The sequence below is a fragment of the Uranotaenia lowii genome, chromosome 3, assembly GCF_029784155.1.
Source record: "Uranotaenia lowii strain MFRU-FL chromosome 3, ASM2978415v1, whole genome shotgun sequence".
In the NCBI taxonomy this organism is placed as follows: Eukaryota; Metazoa; Arthropoda; class Insecta; order Diptera; family Culicidae; genus Uranotaenia; species Uranotaenia lowii.
The window spans coordinates 4,367,262-4,388,258 of record NC_073693.1 but is presented as its reverse complement, the minus strand read 5'-3'; the positions used below and the strand labels follow the sequence as shown (position 1 = coordinate 4,388,258).

At 35.4% G+C, this 20,997-nt stretch overlaps 1 protein-coding gene across 4 annotated transcripts in view; it reads left to right on the top strand.

The window, feature by feature from the left end:
• The first annotated feature begins 45 nt into the window (after nucleotides 1-45).
• The window catches only part of LOC129755531 (protein ECT2), a 41,217-nt gene continuing 20,265 nt past the window's right edge, over nucleotides 46-20,997 (top strand). For 3 of the 4 annotated variants that reach the window (XM_055752073.1, XM_055752074.1, XM_055752075.1), the window contains exons 1-3: nucleotides 46-147; nucleotides 335-584; nucleotides 2,880-4,478. In XM_055752073.1, the coding sequence (XP_055608048.1) occupies nucleotides 68-147; nucleotides 335-584; nucleotides 2,880-4,478 (1,929 nt within the window). In that variant the 5' untranslated portion in view covers nucleotides 46-67. The remainder of the gene's footprint in view (nucleotides 148-334; nucleotides 585-2,879; nucleotides 4,479-20,997) is intronic. The other variant, XM_055752076.1, reaches the window with a different exon arrangement.

Sequence of the window (20,997 nt, the reverse complement as noted above, 5' to 3'; positions counted from 1 at the left end):
AACAAAAATCCTCTTATTTGTTTCATTATTTTCTTTTCAGACACGCCTTGTAGACCTGATCCACTCGATGGGTGGATCCATCAGGAAGGATATGAATACCAAAGTTACCCATCTGATTTGTAACTCCAGCGGCGGCGAAAAATACCAGTAAGTATATTTTGACAATTTTTTTTAATTATATTTACTTTTACAACGGCTTTTTACTTCGAAAGTTTTATTTTGCCGAATGTATCCGATAAATTTATGTTCTAGGAACGTTTTCAAATTTTAAATCTCCATAACTTCAATCAAATTCGTTAACACTAATCTCGTGTGTGTGTCCTCCACTCCCAAGATACGCGATGACCTTCCGGCTGGCCGTGGTCCGTCCGAGTTGGGTGCTGCACGCCTGGCACAACCGTCGGGATCCGAATTTTGCGGCCAACGTCGAGGAGGCCACCAAGAGCCACCGGCTGAAGGCGTTCGAGGGGCAAAAAATTTGCTTCTTCGGCTTTCCGCCGGAGGAGAAACAGCACATGATGGATGTGCTCAGAATGAATGGAGGCATTCCAGCGGAACTGGAAGATCCCGAATGTTCGCACGTGGTAAGTTTTGAACCCTGTTTTCAACCAGGAAGGGATTATACTCTTTCCTCTACGGTGCGGTTTTTTGCGCTTCTTCATCTACGGTGGCATTCCACCAGTTAACGACAAATGCTTCGAAATCGGTTTATCTCGAATCCTTGAAATTTGCTCGTGCATTTATTTTTTTTTTTCTTCAACTGAGATTGGTGCTTGCACATAACTTGTAGAATGCAGGCCGAATGTTGGTCAACGTAGAAAAGCGATTTAAAATGTCTTCGTCCTTGTCTCGATAGAGGATAGAAAGGGATTTTAATTTGCTGTCTTGCACAGTGTTTCCTGTATGGGTATTTAAAGTAGAGGTTTCATCCGTTTTTTTTGTACATACAAGAAACTAGCAAAATGTGTGTTAACATTGGTGTATGGTTTAACCGATCGTCATGTCCGGGAGCTCCATCTGCGGTTATTTGATGGAGATTAAATGTGCTTTTCGCTGTTGTTTTTCGTTTCCATAAATATAAATTCATCTCAATTAACAGCCGAGAAGTTGGGATTAAATGTAGGTCATTGATAATGTACCCATGCAGTAGAAGGTATCGTTTCCAGTCCGGTTTAACACCAGCATCAAGGGATTAAAATTGTACATCACACTTGACATGCACAACTAGTGAAAATAATGCTCACCATGTTATAGTAATATTTAATGAAAACATTTATGATGAGCATTTTTCCCGACTGCATAAAAGAAATCTGTAAGCACACATCCGATTATATTGATTCGATTGTCATGCTGCGTTCAACCCAATTAGCAATGAGAGGAGGAGAAGCCAAATCGGAAAAGGTGCGTGCATGTATCGATTCTATTGTGCCGATAATGAAGAGAATGAATCCTATCGGAATGTTGTCGGAATTTCCGACGGCAGGTTCCATGTCCAATTTATTATCGTACAATCGTGTGTGATGGATTCACCATCCGTCGTCGCTGCACGACAAATTATTTAATTCGTGTTCAATGGGCGATTCCCGTGAATGTTGTGAACTCTGCAGCCCGTTACTGTTTATGTGTGTATGTATCTTTGTATATGCTTCCATTGATGCGTGCGTGTGTGTGACGGTGTTTAATTGTTCCTGTTAAGGACTGAAGGGATATTCCCGGCGGGGGTGCACCTTTGAAGTGGAAATTGAAAATTACATGTCAGATCTGATAGATAATGATTACCTTCAATACTTATTGATAATTCGTGTTCGAAAAAGAGATTAAACGATTCTCTGGTATAATTCTCTAATTTAGGAGTCAAACTTAATAGATTTTTTTTTCCAATGAATTACATTTAACGATAGTATTCTCAATCTCACCCATAATCATAGCGTTGCTGACGTACAGGTTCAAACATTTTTTTGGACGTTATGTTGTCGTGGTTCTTAAAGTATGAATTCATGATTTTTTTTAAATTTAAATTCAGCTCAAAGTATAAATTCAGGAGAAATTTTTGAAAACCCATTGAAATAAAATTCTTAAATGCTATAAATGTAAATAAGGTAATCGAAAATGTAACCTTCGGGACTGTTGTACAATAACTAGTAGACAAACAGTTCTGAAGGGTAAATTATGAAAATTCAGGAATTTTCAATGACCTTAATAAGTTGGTACATGTGCATGCTTCAGATCTGAAAGAAACTATCGTGATCAAAATTCATTTCAATAGCATGCTTAATGTTATTAAAAAATGTGCAAACAGTATTCGCTTCAAAAGTGGTAATTAAACTTAGATTGATCAGCCCACCAATAATCTGCAAAGGAATCGTAATCCTAATTATCGCCCTCAATACAATCAGCGGCCGATGTTAATTATTCAAACTTGGTTTGTAGACACCAATTTATCATTACCAACATCGATTGTTTCCTACTTTGCGTCAACCAGCGTCTATCCCGATTGCAAATCTCGATTAATTACGACAATTAGCAAACCATCAATTTTCCTTATCGTCCCATTTCGACTCCCACATGCTCATAGCAGCAGCTCTCATGGTGGAATTCTCTCTGATCCTTCACAGCGGAAGGGCGACTTCAGTAGTCTTCGGTGTCAATTGAAGCGCTCTGGCTCGGACATACGGAAACAAACCATTCAATGATTGATAACGGATCACACGCTTTCATGGTGGTCCACCTTCAATATCGCACAGGCAGCACGCATCCTTGCATTTGAACATACATAAACACACATACACAGTGACATAATCGGCTGGTCCCGCATGTCCCGTCACTACAAATCGCTCAGGTCGTTCCATCCAAACCACTATGCACACTTTTTTTTACAGGTCATGTCCAACACGGGTGAGCACTTTAGCGAAGCAATTCTCCCGAATGGTAGCAGCTCGCCCAAAGATAAGAACAACACCTCATCTTCATCCTCATCATCATCATCAACATCATCAGCATCTTCATCGCCGGTGCCAGCATCAGTAGCAGGAGCAGAAGTAGGGGAAGCCACCCAGCAAGCAAACGGAGACGGAGCTATCAACGACGAGAACGATCCAAACAATGCTCTGATGCCGTCAACAGCAGGAGCTCGTGTTGCGGTTTTGGATTCTGCTGCTGTGGCCAAGTCCGAAAAACAGGATGCTTTTATCAAACGGCTCAACGAGTGTCAGGTAGATGAAACCGAAAAGGTGAATCCATTACCGGCACTACCGGAGGAAAGTGAAACCAGCGGGAGCAGCAATATCAGCAGCAGTATCGTTTCCCCCGGCACGGGTGCTGTCATGGGAGTTGATTTGATTTGTATTGCTGAGAATGAGAATAACTTGAACAAAGATTGCGAACAGCAGCAACAACAAGAGCTGGACCAGCTAGACGTGTCTCCGATTCGATACATTGATGAGCATTTGGAAAATTCCACTCCAAAACAATCGACACCCGAAAGGATCACCGAATTGAAAGATGGGGTGGTTCTGATTTCGGGAGAAGAAAATGAATTCCTGAATCCCAACGACATTTCTCCGATTTTGAAAATCAATCGAATTGATGAGTCACTGAAGAAAATCTCCGAGGAAGACGACGATTACGATGACGATGTAGATGATTACATCATAGCCAACAAAGATGCTCTCAAAAGGAGGCGTCAAGAGGATAGTTTCGACAATATTTCCATTATGTCAACCGACTCATTTGCCACCAGCGTTGTCTACGGTTCGGCTAAAAAACCCAAACTGACTCGAACTGGATCGGTCACTAGCAAACTACGACGCAGCATGAGTTTTGCTGCGATCAAAACCCCAATCGCAACCATGCTACGTTCGCGAAGAAACTCAGTCGATCCGAACTCATCCATTAGCTCAATCACTTCAATTGAGACCACTTTTAATGAATCAATCAAAAAACCGGTCAAGGAGAAGCTTCGCAGCATCCGCGATAAGATTACCAAAAGTAACAAGAAAGAAACACCCAAATCGATCAAAACCAAAGGCTTGATAGCGTCAGCCAATTTGGACAGCTTGAAAAATGTTTGCAAATTTAAAACACCAGAACAGGCGAAAGGCACGGAAAAATCTGAGGTTGACTTTAAAACCCCGATAGCTCCCCCACCCTACTCAAGCGGAAACTCATCAACAAAATCCAAATGGAAAAGCACTTTCCAACGGCATTCGATGCTTCCGTCTAGCACCAGCACCCAACAGCAACCGGGTGCTCTCTCACTGCTGGACATTGCCCCACTTCCCGGTTGTGCAGCTGATCCGGTTGACACCGTTTCGCTAGCTAAGGTAGCAGCCGAACTAATGCAACCGGAAACCACGACGACTACTTCTTGTGCAATGTCGTCGTCGACAACCGCAGCAGCAGCAGCAGCATTATCTCAAGAGGAACCGGAAGCAACAACCGCCGGACATAATCCAGGGGAAACCACCACTGTTACGACGGTATCTATCATACATCTTTCATTAATCGAATGTTTGTCGACCCTTTTTTTATCCGTTAGAAGTAGTTTTTGTTATGTTGTGTTTCCTGAACGAGAGAGACGAAATTTTTGCTTTGAAAATGTGCTTGAATATTGGTTGTTAGGGAATAAAAATAAAGTTTTAGAAAATTCTAAATTTTCATATAGGTTTTTCAATAATTGGTTTCACCAGATGGATTAAGTATTTTAATTTGATTGAAAATAAATTTATGTTTCATCTTATTCATTGCCGTTCATAAATCGAGATTCGGGCAGTTTTAGTCTTGATGACGTTGATGAAGGACTTACGTTTTAATGGTTCAAAATGAAGTTTTGATACATATTTTGACCCAAATGAGCAAAATCGACCCAATTTAATTAAGTCAGTGAGAGCAAATTATATTGTTTCACACGACCATCTGAATGTACATAGCTCAATTCTGTGATTTGTAAAATAATACCTTCTTTTAATTAATATTTCGAAAACTGAATATAATGTTATGAGAAAAAATATGATTTTAGCTAAGGAGCCAAGGGGCGCTCGTGCTCACTTTTTATGACGTTTTTTAAACATTTATTGTCTTTCGATGGTATTTTTTTCGCAGTTCGATATTAATTTATCTACAGTGATGCTCTCATGAACCTTACTTTTAAAATTTGCCAGACTTGCTGGATAGGATTACTGTCGGGATAATGTCCTGAAATTCCATAACGCTTTTCCTTAAACAGAGTGGCCAGCGAACCGCGATAACCGAGAAAAAAACAGGAATTGAATATAGTACCGGGAAAACCGGGGAAGATCGCCCACAAAAGAATTTGGTTTCCTCCTTATATACATACATACTTAATAGGAAAGATCATAAAAAGATTTTTTTTTCAGAAGCTTTAAGTACAAATTGGTAATTTTGTTCTGTTAATATTTAACAAGAAATGGAGTTGCAAGTTGTTGTGCCCTGATTAAGTTTTTCTTTCAAATGTTAAAAATAACTAGCCATAAGAGTCCGAATTCAGAAAACGTGTTCCAAATAATTAAATTAGAAACAGAATTTTGAACTTTATTAAAAAATTCAAATATTAGATTAACAAAAATAAATGTTCATATGTGATTTTTCGACTTTCAATGGATTATTAGGATACTTTTTCGTCTAAAACGACTATTAGGTACTTAGGATTCCAAGAATCGATCAATGATCGAAACGTTGGAATGAAAAATAAAAAGTCGTTGTTGTTATTTATTACAGTGTATGCCGAAAAAGTATCACACAGAATTTATATTCAACATTTTTAATTTCCGAATCTGAATTTATTTCGATTTGAATTCAAAGTTCAGGTAGGAAATTCAAATTAAGAGATCATTTGCTTTCCTTTAATTTGATTGAAAATTTTTTGAAGATATTATCACAATAATTAATTTCCTGAATAATTTATTTTTAATTATTAAGAGGAATGACTGTCTCCTTAGCGTTGAACGTTGAATTGTTTTAGTAGTTTATTAACATAAATCTCTTTCTTCTGTATCTTTGAGGAATATTTACACAATTTAACTTTTTCCTCGAAGGTGAGCGCTGATGTGGTCTAGTGGATAGGCTGGCGCGAGTCTGGTAACCCAGGCGTACCGGGTTCGATTCCCGGTATCGGCAAGAAAAACTTTTGGGTTCGAATCCCATAAGTTGCCGACAGGTAAGATGTGTTTCATTGTATAAATAATTATAATATCAGAGGGAATGCATCTGGGGATAATCTGAAAAGACTATTGCAAGCGGAGTGGATTGCCAACCATTGTAGGTCTCTGAAGGTTGGATGCCTTCTCTCGACGAACCATCGGCCGTTGAAGCCTGAGAAGCAATTCGAAGGCCAAGCCACACAGACATAGGCTGGACCTTGCTACCGATGGGGGAACCATACATACATACATACATACATACATACAATTTAACTTTTTCCTCGAAGGCCCGATTTTTTTTAAACGATGAAACCCCTGTTTTTTTTCATTTTAATTCATTCAAATCGTTTCATTGACGTGTTAAGGTAGATTGCAGGGTGGCCAGCGAACCGAACGGGAAAACCGGGAAAAACCGGGATTTGAAAATGGGACCGGGAAAACCGAAAAAAACCGGGAATTTGAAATCAAAACCGGGAAAATTCTTTAAATCATTTTTCCCCTATTTAAACCAATTGAATTCTCAAAGTAATTTATATTTGATTTTTTTCTCAAATGCGAAATAAAATTGGGATCAAAATTCCACGGGGAAATTGTGGACAAAAGTCGATAATTTCTTGAAAAATCGAGACCACTCAGCACATACCTTTAAGTGCTCTGAAGGATTCGAGTTCCAAAATATATTGAGTTTTTTTTGTAAATTTACTAATTTTTGACATTTACAAATTTTCAATTTTTTTTCATAAGCGTCAAAAGCGCGAAGAACTTATGTATCTTTCATATGTTCGGAAAAATTGTTTTTCACAAATAAATTCAATTTTTAACCTTTTAGAGCCGGGAATTCATAAGATTATGCGAGAAAAATTGCGAGAAAACAGAAATATTCAAAATGAGTGGCCACCATGTTACATGGTTTAAAATGCCCAATAGGTAGAATGAGATACCAAATGATTTTGTGATTCTTTTTAACATTTTGCGCTTTTACTGGCAATCGCATTCTTTATTGATTAAAAATTTGAAAAATACAGATCGTTTAAATGTATGAGCTAAAAATTACATTAAGATATTATCACAATTAAAAAGCTAACTTGAAAAGCAAATTCAAGCCTTAGAATAATTTTCAAAATTTGTGTCAGAAGTTCAAATTTTAAATTTTCATTACGATATTTAAATTTTCTGGTTGGATTGCAAATTCCTCTGATTCTGAGGGCCTCAATTATATTCTTCATCCTTTGTTTCTACAATTTTCTGTAGAAATTCCAACTAACATCATCGTTATCAGAATATTCTTACGTTTGACATTGACAAAAGAGCTTATTTTAGTTTTCAAAAAAAAATTCTTCTTGTCACATTCATGTATTTCAAAACTGGGAAAATCATGAAATCTCGATCGATAAACCGGAAAAAACCGAGAATTTGAAAATGGAAACTTGCTGGCCACCCTGTAGATTGTTGAAATCTCAGATAAAAAACATAATTTTACAAGTTTCTGAGCTAATTTCGTCTAAAATTACAGTTTTCTTTCTTGATTCTAGAAAAATATAAAAGATTTCATAGATTATCAAAATTAAATTTAATGCATATATAATCAATTTACATACAATTTTGAAATGGTTTAGTATGAACTATAAATCAATGATAATATACAATCTATAGACGAAAATATCAAAACATTAAAAAAATTGTAAAAAGCTTCGCAGGCCGCACGACAAAGACTCGAGGGCCACATGTGGCCCGCGGGCCGCACTTTGTTCATCTCTGATTTAAACAGAAGTCTGATTCAAAACGCATATGAAGAATTCATATTCAGAATTCAGGTTTAGGGTTAAGATCTCTTATTCAGAAATCAGACCGAAATTTCAAATTTACAATCTTATATTAAGATTGAAATGCAATTTTCAAACAAATAGGGGAAAGATTTCCTAAATGGGCCTATCGGGTTAAATGACCCTACGGCTGTTTGATGAAATGGCTGAATTGACAGTTTATCTTACCAATGCATTTTGAAGGTAATACGCTTAGAACATAAGGCAAGAAAGAATTTTATGAATTTACAAACTCAAAAAAATTTAAAAAATCAAACAAGGTTTTGATACATTTTGATGTAATATTTCGACTTTTAAAAATCATACGTAAAGAAGCTTAAAACAAAAACTAGAATGGTTTTTGTTTCTTACTCAAATGAACTTAAGAAATTAAACATATTTCAGCTTTTGTGGAGGTTTAATAATGATTGTATAGTGGAATAATAGAATGTTTTTGTATGACCCCATCATGTTTGTAAAATGCCTCCATCCTAAAATAACAGGTTAAATAGAATAAATAAATGATTTTTATCATTGAACGTTCAAATCTAAGCTCTGAATAACATCTTAAGAGAGAATTGAAGATCTAAAAACAGATTTGATAAAGTTTTTCTCATGGATGAACTGCCTCCATAGTATGGCAACCCTAACTTTTGTTTTATTCCATAAAATTATAATATCCATAGATTTTTAGGAAACTTCAGCTTTGTCGTACGGAAATTATTACTTTCTAGCACTTTCAATGAAACTATACGGAAATATTGCCCAAAAAACAGAAATTATGTTTAAATCATAAGTAGGCGCATTTAGCCAGCACGGTTTGAGGTTCGGCATTTTAGACATCACTTATAATAAAATCATTTTCTTGGAAACAGAAGAAAATTTTAACATCAAAATTACTCCATTGTATAGAAAACAGATTCCTGCACACGTGTATATAGTTTTTGTACACATATGCAATGTTATATTTGATTTAATCAGTGTTCTGCTTAATAGGCGCATATAGCCCGCTCCTCCCCTATACAGCTTCAAAATCAGAGTCTGTGTTGAGAATTTCTGTGGAAAAGATAAACTTTTGAAAAACAGATCAATTTCTGCGACTAAAATTAACCTAGATTTTAAAGTTGGATACTTAGAATAGAAATCAAAAATTTAAAATTCTTTTTCTAATGCCTTCTTTTTGGCGTAAAATTTCTTTAAATTTCTTCGAAATTTCCGTGTTTTTCAGAATCGGAAAAAAATAAACGAAATGAAAACTGATGTTACACGAAAATCAATACGACTCACGATTTTCAATGGAATTGATATGATAAAACATCTAAAACTTTGAATTCCTTCGAATGTTTTAGCTGTTTTGTCATATAATTTTTTTTTTTTTAAAAAAAGGGTAATTTATTAATTTATTAATTTTATTTTATTTTTTTAAAATTTATTTTCAAATGTCAACAAAATCGCATTGTTGTAGAACTTTTTTTTGGCATATTGTCTCAGTTCCGCGCAACCAGTTTCTGCCTATAGCTCTAACAGTCTTCTTTTCCAAAAAAAGGAAAAATATTCTGTCCATCTTATCTGGATGTGTAAATAAATCATTCAAATATTGTATGAAAAAATACCCAACATTTGGGCACTTGCGGTGAAAAATAGTTGCCTAGAAATGGCATTTTAGAAAATTAAGAATTCTTAATATGCTTGAATTTGAGTTGTTTTGAGCTAACTTTTACACAAAAGTTAGAAGAAGTTTCGAATGTCAAAAGAGGTTCAATGTGGGAAAAGTCAGTTTTATTTCCATAAAAAAAATCTAACTCATCAATGGGTACGGTACGATCACAATTCGGAGAATTTTAGATATAGGGGTATTATGCGAAGACATAACCTAAGGAATTGTTTCTATAACATGAAACACCGAAGGTAACAACAGTCAAAATTTTAATGCATCTGAATGTCTTCAAGGACTACACGAACTTGGCCGGCGTCGTTATCGGTTCATTTTGAAGTAGGAGATTTTCAAAACTCAAGTGAGATTATGTTACCTTTTCCCAGCAATCTTTCATTCGGCTCATCGTGTAATGTTACTTATGTAAATCATTGGTTATAATTCAATAGTTATGCTATTATTGACTAATAAGGGCCGCAGGTAGAGCGTAGTTTTTAGCATGCCCAAGCTCAAGCTATTTAACATCGAAGGTTTCATAATTTCCATAGCACCAAACCAATATTCAAGCATATTCTTCAATTTAAAAAAAAAACAAAACACAAGAGATTATCCTTTATTTCTATTGACATCTGTTCAAGTAACATAAACCGAGCTGTAATCCCAAACAATTTACTGAACCCTTAAACATGTTTTTTGATTTCTTTGCATATAGAGTAAGTAGGTGATGCACCGTTGATTGTCAACACCATCCATTCTCCTTCATTGATCGGACACAATAGAATTGCTCCATGGAACTGTTTGTGTAAATCAGTGGTTTTCAAACTTTTTTCACTCACCGCCCCCTTTTGCAAAATTTTCGAGCTCAACGCCCCCCTGAACAAATTTTTAGAAAATCTATTGAAAAAATGAAAATTTGGACAGTTAAAAAGCCATTAGCTTTTGACTTCATGTTGTTGTAAGGTTTAACTCAAAATTCATTTAAATTTATATGAGGCCTTCAGAGCCAAAAGGGTATTATAAGTGTGAAAATGGTCCATTTTGATTTAATAATGCCAATCGATTCTTATATATCGAACTATATTTCATGATTTTTCAGATTTTTAGAATTTTATTTGCATACTGATTTATTCGAAAGAAAAGAGCTTATTTTTAAATATATGGAAATTTACCAAACATAACACTTTATTCACTTATACTTAGATTTAGACGAATGCCACAAGGTGGTAAAGTGTCATTAATAAACCTTAAAAAAAAACTTATACTTAAGTTGCCAGAATTTTCCCAGCACGTACCCGAGCCGGACAAATCCGAGATATTTTATCTAAAAACCTGGCAAAATCCGGGCATTTGATTTCAAAATTGTCGATCAAAAACCTGGATAATATCCAGGCAAATTTTTCTCAAAACCCAGGAATTTCTCAACAAAAAATCAAGAAAAAAAAACTTGAAACAAAAATTTTCGTCATAATTTATCAGCAGTTTTTATTCAGGCATTCAAAAAACTTTCCATGATTATTTCCTTGAAATTTGCTCAAAAAATTGTTTTTGGAAACATAAATTAAAATTTTAAAATCACAATTTGATTTTATTTAGTTTGTTTTGGCAAATGAAATGAATAATTCCGGGCAACCGAGCCGGACCGGACTTTTGACGATTTTTTTCAATAAATATCCGGGCAATCTGTCTACCCATTTGGTTCCAAGGTCCTCATATTGCTTCCAACCTCCAGTAAACACTTTATTCTTTGTAAAGTTTCCTGGACACTTACTTAAACTGATTGATAAGTTTGATATCAAATAATATATCTTAAATTGTGGTAAACGAAATTTTCTAATGTTGAAAACTAAGTTGCATTATTGAATACGAATACTGTAAAGCCGGTGAAATAACGTGAGAATAAAATTACTTCTATATATCTGAATATGAGTCCTGTTCAAAGTTATGCAGCATTCACGGGTCTTAAAGTTTAAATAAGATTCTAATAACAAAATCCAGGCAATGTTCGTGATAACCGAAAAGATTAAAAGTTTATCCATGGCAAATGGCGCAATTGGTTTTTTTTTTTGCATCGATTGAAATCGAGATGAACAAATAAGAACTTAAAATAAAAATTCTCTAATCTAAAATAATTCGTACACAATTTCTTTAAAAAAAATCCCTCACTAAATCACAGATAACGCCTTTGAATACAGATTTTTTCAAATGTATTTTCTGTTTATCAGATTTTTAGAGATTATCAAGCATTGCCATCTAAAATTATTCTTGTTTTAGTATAACCCAAAATATTCTTACCAAACAAGATCAACATGTAGAGCGTATACAAAATCAGTAACAATTAAAAAAAAAACTTTTAGTAAAATATTATTATTGAGATACTGGAACAAAAAATTTGCTTGCAGCTCTGTGAAATCATAAATATTTTAGTCTTCAACCTGATGTCTAGTTTTGTAACGTAATTTCATTTTTTGCATCGAACTTACTCGTTATTATTCCAAATTTATAATGTTTCGTGTTTTATGAAAATGTGGATTACGACCTCACCGCCCCTCTGAGCCTTTCCACCGCCCCCCAAATTTCAACATTGAGCTCACCGCCCCCCTGGAAGCTCTCAGCGCCCCCAAGGGGGCGGTAGGGACCACTTTGAAAACCACTGGTGTAAATGAATTCGTCGAACGCGTTAGTTAGAACAACAGTTTAAGAAGCCAAACAAAAACTAAAAAAAACTCCGAATCGCTGATTTGGTTGAACGTTCTGCACCCGCAATCGCACCCACGCAAACTTGCTCACTGACCAATGTTTCCACACTATTTCTCTATATGCTTAGGATATCAAAAGCTCATTTTCCATCCCGTAGATACGTAGTAGAAACGTAGTTTTTCCTACACCGGAAAGCACCAATTAATCTGCATGTTCCTAACCCTGCCTGCCTCTTCCTTTTTCTTTTATTCCTCTTCTGTTGAATATCCGAATGCCCGAAAAACGGTGGGAAAAACCAAGCTTTGCTGGTTTTTCAGCGGTGGCCACACGGTTCAGTTGTTTGGCTCTATTGGCATTTGTAGAACATCATCCCAATTCCGCAAAATCTGCAATCAATCCTGTTTTTCACTATTTCACAAATAATCTAGCTGTAGGTGTGTGTATATATCTGTACTATAGTCAGAATCTATTTGTTTATGTTGTATGTATAAACGTAGCTAGCCCTAGAACATTCTCCATTTATGTTTGATTGTTTGTTCGCCAAATTGATCAATTTCCGGCAGCGGCGTTTTCGCGCACTGATAAAACCTCTCGTCTATCATGCCGCGGCCGAAAAATGCAAAACTGGCCGGGACAGCTTAATCCGTAATCCAGCAGCAGCGTTTGCCTTCTCCCGGTGTGGTTCGAGAAGAGTTGGATGCGGACGTAGGCAAGCAAGCAATTGCGTCGAAAATACAGAGCTGCTTTTTTATTTTGTTTTCGTTTCATCATTGCCGGTCCCATTCCAGATCATTATCCTATTTGTGCGACATTGCCGGGAATTTGGGAAAAGTATCTGCATTCAGTATTATCATCAGCAGGGTTGTTTTTGTTTCTCACCGGTTGGGATTTCTATTGAAGAAGACTTCGAACCGAAAAGGATTTTCCTTTGTAGGTTTTCATTCATGTTTTCCGATCGTAATGTGTTTTTACAGAAAAAAATTGCCAGGAAATCATTGCTTTCTGTTTTCTCCTGGATACGAAAGGAGGCTTCCGGCTTCACTTAAAAGTTACCATTAGGCTGGAACAAATATCAATTTCTTCTTTTGTCACCCCCCCCCCCCCCTTCGAAATTTCCAAAATCCCGAAGGGGGGAAAAAATAAAGTTTGAAGTATTTTGAGTAAATTTCAAATATAAATTCAAATATTCGAAAGATTACAAGACCAAAAACCAAATTTAGGAAGATCGAACTTAATTCACATTTTGTATTCTTGATTTTATTGAATTTTCCGATAAAAAAAATACTTGATATATAGGTTTTATGCAATGATATAGTATGCAATTTGGTTACATACAAGCTTTCGTGCAATTTATTCCAATTTATTTGTTTTTCGCGTTATTTTTTATTGTCCCCCCCCCTCGCGATGTTCCAACTCCGAGTGACAAAAGAAGCATTTGAAATTTGTTCCGGCCTTATTGGAAAATAATATATTTGTGGTACTTTTCTTTGAGTAACAATTGTTTTTTTTTTTCAACGCTCATCAACGAACAGTATGAAATGCATAAAAGTTCATTGAAATACTCATCTTTAGCATCATCATTTTATTATAATTTTGATAATCCAAGAGAAAATTTATTCAATTATCATGGTTGAAACAACCATAAGTATAGCTGTTCAAAGTTGATTAAGAAAAGGCCAAACACGCTCCTAGTTGACTGGTTCCAATCGAACCGACAAAAAGTGCATCTGGATGCGATTTCGGTTTTGTTTTCCCACTCAGCGTTACGAAATTCCGTTTTTTATTATTATCATTGCCATTTTGGTCCCCTCCCAATGTTGTTGCTCCTGATGTCGGTAAAATTGATGGCCCGCGATTCCAGAGCAAAAAACGCCGAAATTTATCACCTTAATTTTGATTAACACCCTGTTGGCCAACATTGTACATTGCATCTCTATTAGAGCCCTTTAGCTTTGCTTTCGGGTGATGAATGTTGTTAATTTATTTCTTGGGGTCTCCTTTTTTATTTTCGGTGTGTGTGATTTTATCACTAAAAATTTATCAATTTTACCCTCGGGATCTTGCAATTCGTTATTTTGACTCCTCGTGGGTGCTTCGACAGTCCAATGAATAAAATGGCAAATATAAAATTAATTTATTCATATCTGTCAGCAACAATTATGATTTTTGAGCATTCCGTTGTGTTTCCAAGCAATTTCGATCACAATGCGCTGTGCATTGCTCGCGCGGTTTTTTTTTTTAATTTTTTCCTGGAGTCGGAATTTTCCCATATTATTTTCAGGGAAGCAAACCGGCACGGGTGCTGAAACGTTCAAATGCTGTCTCGTTCATGTACCGCGCTCGGTTATTTATTGAACTGAAATTGATTGTGTGAAGTTCTCAGCAAACTATACAAGAAAATTTTAAAATCAAACGCAGCTCAACTCAATATATGACAAAATGAAATTGATTCCGTTTCCGAAATCGGTGATAACGGTGGTCGAGTTTAGTGCTCTTTTTTTATAAGTTTCAGATTTCACAGATCAAAAACCGTTCATGATTTCGACTAAAAACTATCTATTGGCGTACATTGTTGTTCGGTTGGATTGTTTTTTATTGAAATCGTTGTTTTCCAGCTCGGTTAAAAAACATAAAAAAATCATTAGGTATCCTGTAACATTTTTACTGTAAATTGTATTCAAACAGTTAAAGTTCAGCCGTGCATTTCCCACGATTAAGATATCATATGTTTACGAATCTTCAATTTGAATGACTACTGCAATAGTTATCAAAATATTGAGACGACTAAGATTAATTAATTTCAAGAAATAAGTTTCAAAATATCTTGATGAACTTTAGGTTAAGTTCAAGCTAACTTTGCTCAGTTTGATAAAACATTAGATAAATTTAGAAAGGTTCAATTCGCAGAGGTGTTGATGATTCGATTCGGAAAAATCGAATTCGAATCATTTTTGAAATTTTCTTATGAAATTTGAAATAAAGACTGCTATCGCGCACAATTCTCTGTAGAAAATAAACAAAATTTGCAAATATGTGTTGTTTTGTAAGTTATATTCATTTAAACTAGATTTATTATTTTAATAAATTCTCAATATGAAAGCCTAAAATTTTGTAAAACAATTTGAAATTGCAATTTTTTAAAATGAACAAAAAATAACAAATTGTGTAAATTGTTTTTATTTATGGGCCCAAAGCGAAATTTTTTGATCAAAATTTATAAAAATAATATTAAAACTTTTTCAAAGTTTTTCGTCTTGATTTTTGTTGAGTAATTTCTGAGTTTTGACCAAATTTTTCCGGACTTCGCGGATTTTTGGTCGATTATTTTGAGATTTGCCAGGTTTTTCGATAAACTAGTCCTGATTTGTCCGGCCCGGATACGTTCTGAAAAAATTCTGGTAACTTAAACATAAAGTATTTATCCTCATTTTTCAATATGTTTGCAACATATTCCTCTGCAGACTTTGTTTTTTATTTTGCTATAAAATCTCTGAACAAATTTCAGAGTAACGAAAATTTAAATACTGCGAATCCCATTGGATGGTAGTGTATGAGTTAAACTTTAATCTTCAAAAACATTATAAAAACAATCAGATGGTTAGAAATTGATGGGTTTCCATTGATTTTTTAAATCCCCATGTTTTCATATTCATAACCGGGAAAAATCATCCCTTTTCACCCGGAAAACCGGTACAAATTTTTGGTTTTCAGAACCTGCGCAACCCTGTAAAAGTAAGAATGTCAGTTTTTTAAGCCAATCTTCAAAATATATATGGTTTTATCTAGATTTTAAATTTCGCGCTAGGAAATGACTCAAGTTTCTGGCAACAATGTTCCGAAAATCACACATTTTTACAGAGACACAAAGTATTCTTTTTGTTTACTGATACTTACTTAAGGACTTAAGTGAAATAAACTATAATTTTCTATTTCCTTTTGCTTTGATAAAAAAATTGAAAAAAAATTAAACTTGGCTACTTAGAATTAGGTTGTCAGAAATTTTTCAGTACGTAACCGGGGCGGACAAATCCGGGCAATTTTATATAGAAACATGGTAAAATTCGGGCATTTGATTTAAAAGTTGACGACCAAAAATCCGGGCAAATTTCGTCAAAACCCGAAAATTACTATGTATCGAACCATAAACCTTCATCATTAAAGTTTCAATCGCTATAAATTAAGCAATTGACAAGCTTTTGTCAAAACCCAGAAATTACACAACAAAAATCAAGATTTAAAAAAAAATGAAAAACATGTCGAATTTCGCAAACCGATTATATACTTTTTGTAGATTGGTACAAAAACTGTCCTTTGCTAAATTTCAGCTCAATCCGAATTGATTTAGGGGTGCCTCAAAGCGCTGAAGCGCTCAAACTTCGGATTTTATCCTCAATATCACCAAAGAGAAGACCAAAGAAATTGGGAAAATAGAAATTTTAATTTTTATGCCAAATGGCTTGAACATGCACAAAAACGTCAAAATCTTGTACTATCTCGATTTTTTTTTGTCAAAAATGGACCAAAGGAAATCCGGAAAGTCGAAATATAATTTTGATGCCATATGACTTAGAAATGCATGAAACGTCGAGATCTGATTTAATCTCGAAAAAAAATTTTGGCTAAAAATCGACATTTCAAGATATAGGATCGTCAATCCCCACTGCCATGTTGCAATTCACAGGATGGTCAACAAACCGAGAAAACCGGAAAAAACCGGTAATTGAAAATGGAACCAGGAAAACCGGTAAAAAACCTGGAATCTCTAATCAAAACCAGGAAAATTTTGTATGAATCGTTTTTCTCATGTACAAATCTTTTGAATTCTAAAGTTTATTCATTTCAACACGAATTTTTTTTTCAGAAGCTTTACATTTCAGAGTAAACTTTACATTCCGTTAGAGAAATATGGAGAAAAAACGAGAATTTTTTTAAAGAATTTCTGTGCTCAGCGCCTACATTTTCAGAGTCCCTGTTCAAGTCCCAACATATTTTATATGTTTTTTAAAATAACGAAACGTAGCAGATAAGTTTCTCGTTAATAAAATATTTCTTAGCTCATATTGTGTGTGAATAGTAAAAAATGTGTTTTAAATGGAAAAAATCTGATGCTTAGATTTTATTTTTCAAATTAGCTTTATTAGCCTTAATTAATGTAAGAATTTCATACTTCATACCTCAGTGCAATTTCTTTACGAATCTAACGAAAAAAATTAATATTGTATTCATATGATGATAGTTTTTTTTCTGAATTCTTTTTTGGAAACTTTAGATTAATGCTTAACAGCTTTCTTACAAATGGCCTAGAATTTATTAAGTTCAAAACTTCATCAAGGACACGCAATGCTGAATCAAGACTCAAAACAAGCAAAATGTGTAGGCAATATTCCAAATTTACGGGAAACAAAAATCGAATGAATATGTTGAACAAATGAGGATGAAATATAATTGAAACGTACACGTAAATTTTTCAAGATTTCATTTAATTAAAAATATATTTTAAATAAAATTCTAATAAAACTCGATTTTTTTTTATTTATAAATTTTGCGCTTTTACTGAACCGTATTTTTCATAAGGAATGAAATGTAAAAAGTAGTAATCATATGTGTATGAGTTTCGGAATTATATTTATTAAGAATTCATTACAAAAATCCAGAATTTCAAAATTTCACCCTAACCACGGTTCTGGAAATTTCAATTTCAAATTTAAAGTTTTCATATTTTTATTAATACACCCAAAATTCAGCCTCTGTGCCAATGGCGTGTAGTCAATTACATAGCATCATTGGTACAAGAAGATAACGCGACCGGTGCTGATTCGATTTGCTCCCACCGGCATTAATCTCCCAAGTTAACCGAATTGCGTATGTCTGAAAGAAACAAAATAAAAACGCTTTCACGTCCCTCCCTATCGCATCACAAGACGAAGAAGGATGGAAATAAATACCGGCCAACACCAGGCAGCCAGCGAACCGAGCACTGTGCGTGTGAATGTAGCAAAAGCAACAACAAAAACATCCTTCTAAAGCGGGCCATAGACTACACAAATTGGCCTGTACAAATTCGATGATTCCGCGTCGATTGTTTGATCTATGCTCGCCCATACACTATACAAACATATTTCACACGAACACACATGATTGCTGAGAAAACAGCAACAGCAACAAAAAAAACCATCTCCACCCCGGCTGGGAGAATGTTTTGTACAAAATATTTCGATCCCGACCGATTTTACTCCAACCGTTTGGGCGCTCATTCAAGCAGTGCCATACACTATGCAAATCGTGCTCACAGCGACAAAATTTCATCGAATTTCATCGCATTTGTACAAATGTTGTGTAGTCTATGGCCCGCTTAATTCAATCCCTTCAATCCACCGGCAAACAACCAACGGCCAAGCTGCCCGGCTTTAGCAGCTGTGTATATGTAGCGTGTGTATGTAATAGCAAGCAGTAAGCAAAGCACAGTTCTCATTCAATGGGTTTCCCTTTGCCTTCACTCCCGTTCCAATTCCTGTTTCCATCGCAAGACAAAGGACTACCTTGAAAGGCGGCTAAACGCCGGGAAGCCACCGTTGTGCGATTTTTTGTGATTGTTCGGTGGCAGAAAGCCTATGACAAATATCCCTCGTCCTTCATGAAGCTCAAATAGCACACTGGTTAGGATGTCGGACTTGCAAGACGATGTAATTGGTGATTTGAGTTTGACTCTCCCTACGGGCGCTGTAGTTTGTATTTTTATTTTCTTGTTTCTGGGATGAATTATCCAATAGGAAGGAAATCCCATAAATTGTTTTTCTTGTTTCGCTTGAATGTAGTGGTCATCATTTTGGTTGGGAGCCGAGTCCTTATGCCAGTTACGGTTTTACAAACATACCGTCTTCGGCACAGTGCACATTTCAGCGCATTATCGGCACAGAGATTTGCTAAATAGGCATTGGATTTTTGCAACCTCTTCTATGGGTGTACATTTTTGGGGCCGGCCAGAAAGTTTTTAGATTTGTGATTAATATTGCAAATCCAGAATCCATCACCCAGAGCTCAGAACTTAGATACGCATTATTAAAAAAAAATTAAAAAAAAATTTAAAGTTTTCTAACAAACAATAATCTGAATTCCACCTAACATCAGAAGTTGAAATTTTAATTTAAATTCGTATTATTAATCCCAAAGTTTTGCTTAAGTTTTGATTTATGGATCAGTAATTCTTTCCAAAATTAATTATTTATGATCATATTTCAAATATCAGAAGCCAGAACTCAATAGTAAAATTCATTATAAGGTCAGAAATATTTTTTTTTATTGGACCTTCAACTTGAAATTTTCAGATCACATTGCGTTGTATCAAAGCAATATTTTATCAAATCCAAATCAAGAAAATAAATTTTATAAAAAGCGAAGTTGTTGTCAAACACTGGATTATAGAATTATTTTCTACTAAAATTATTTTATTGAAGCTTTACATTTCAATTTTTTAATATTTTATTTTCTGTAAAATATCTCAACAAACATTCATAGACATAAATGTCTAGGAGAGATAATGGCCACCTTAAGGAAAACGGTTATTTAACCATAGAAAATAGCTATTATATGGAGGTTACATTATTGTTTCGTGTTCAGACACTTGAAAAGCCTATTCCCTAACGGGCTGAAACGTGAAAAACTACACCCATAGAAGAGGTTGCAAAAATCCTATGCCTATTTAGCAAATCTCTGTGCCGATAATGCGCTGAAATGTGCACTGTGCCGAAGACGGTATGTTTGAAAAACCGTAACTGGCATAAGGACTCGGCTCCCAACCAAAATGATGACCACTACATTCAAGCGAAACAAGAAAAACATTTTATGGGATTTCCTTCCTATTGGATAATTCATCCCAGAAACAAGAAAATAAAAATTAAAACCACAGCGCTGTGGTGAGAATCGAACTCAAATCACCAATTGTATCGTCTTGCCAGTCCGACATCCTAACCAGTGTACTATTCGAGCTTCATGCAGGACGAGGGATATTTGTCATAGGCTTTCTGTTACCGATCATTCACAAAAAACGTACAACGGCGGCTTCCCGGCGTTTGGCCTCCTTTCAATGCATTCCTTTGTCTTAAGATGGAAACGGGAAAGGGAACGGGAGTGAAGGAACGGGAAACCCATTGAATGAGAACTGTGCTTTGCTTACTGCCTGCTATTACATACACACGCTACATATACACAGCTGCTAAAGCCGGGCAGCTTGGCCGGTGTTGTTTGCCGGTGAATTGAAGGAATGTGTTTGTTGTTGCTTTTGCTACATACACACGCACAGCTTAGCCGTGTTTGCCGGTCGATTGAATTAGAAGGATGTTTTTGTTGTTGCTCTTGCTACATTCACACGCACAGTGCTCGGTTCGCTGGCTGCCTGGTGTTGGCCGGTATTTATTTCCATCCTTCTTCGGCTTGTGATGCGATGGGGAGGGACGCGAAAACGTTTTTATTTTGTTTCATTCAGACATACGCAATTCGGTTGCGCTGGGAGGTTAATGCCGGTGGGCGCAAATCGAATCAGTGCCGGTCGCGTTATCTTCTTGTACCAATGATGCTATGAAATTGACTACACGCCATTGGCACAGAGGCTGAATTTTGGGTGTAAATGAAAACGTTAAAAAATGCATTTTAAAAAATTTTGCCAAAAGCTGAAAACCAGCCACTGTGG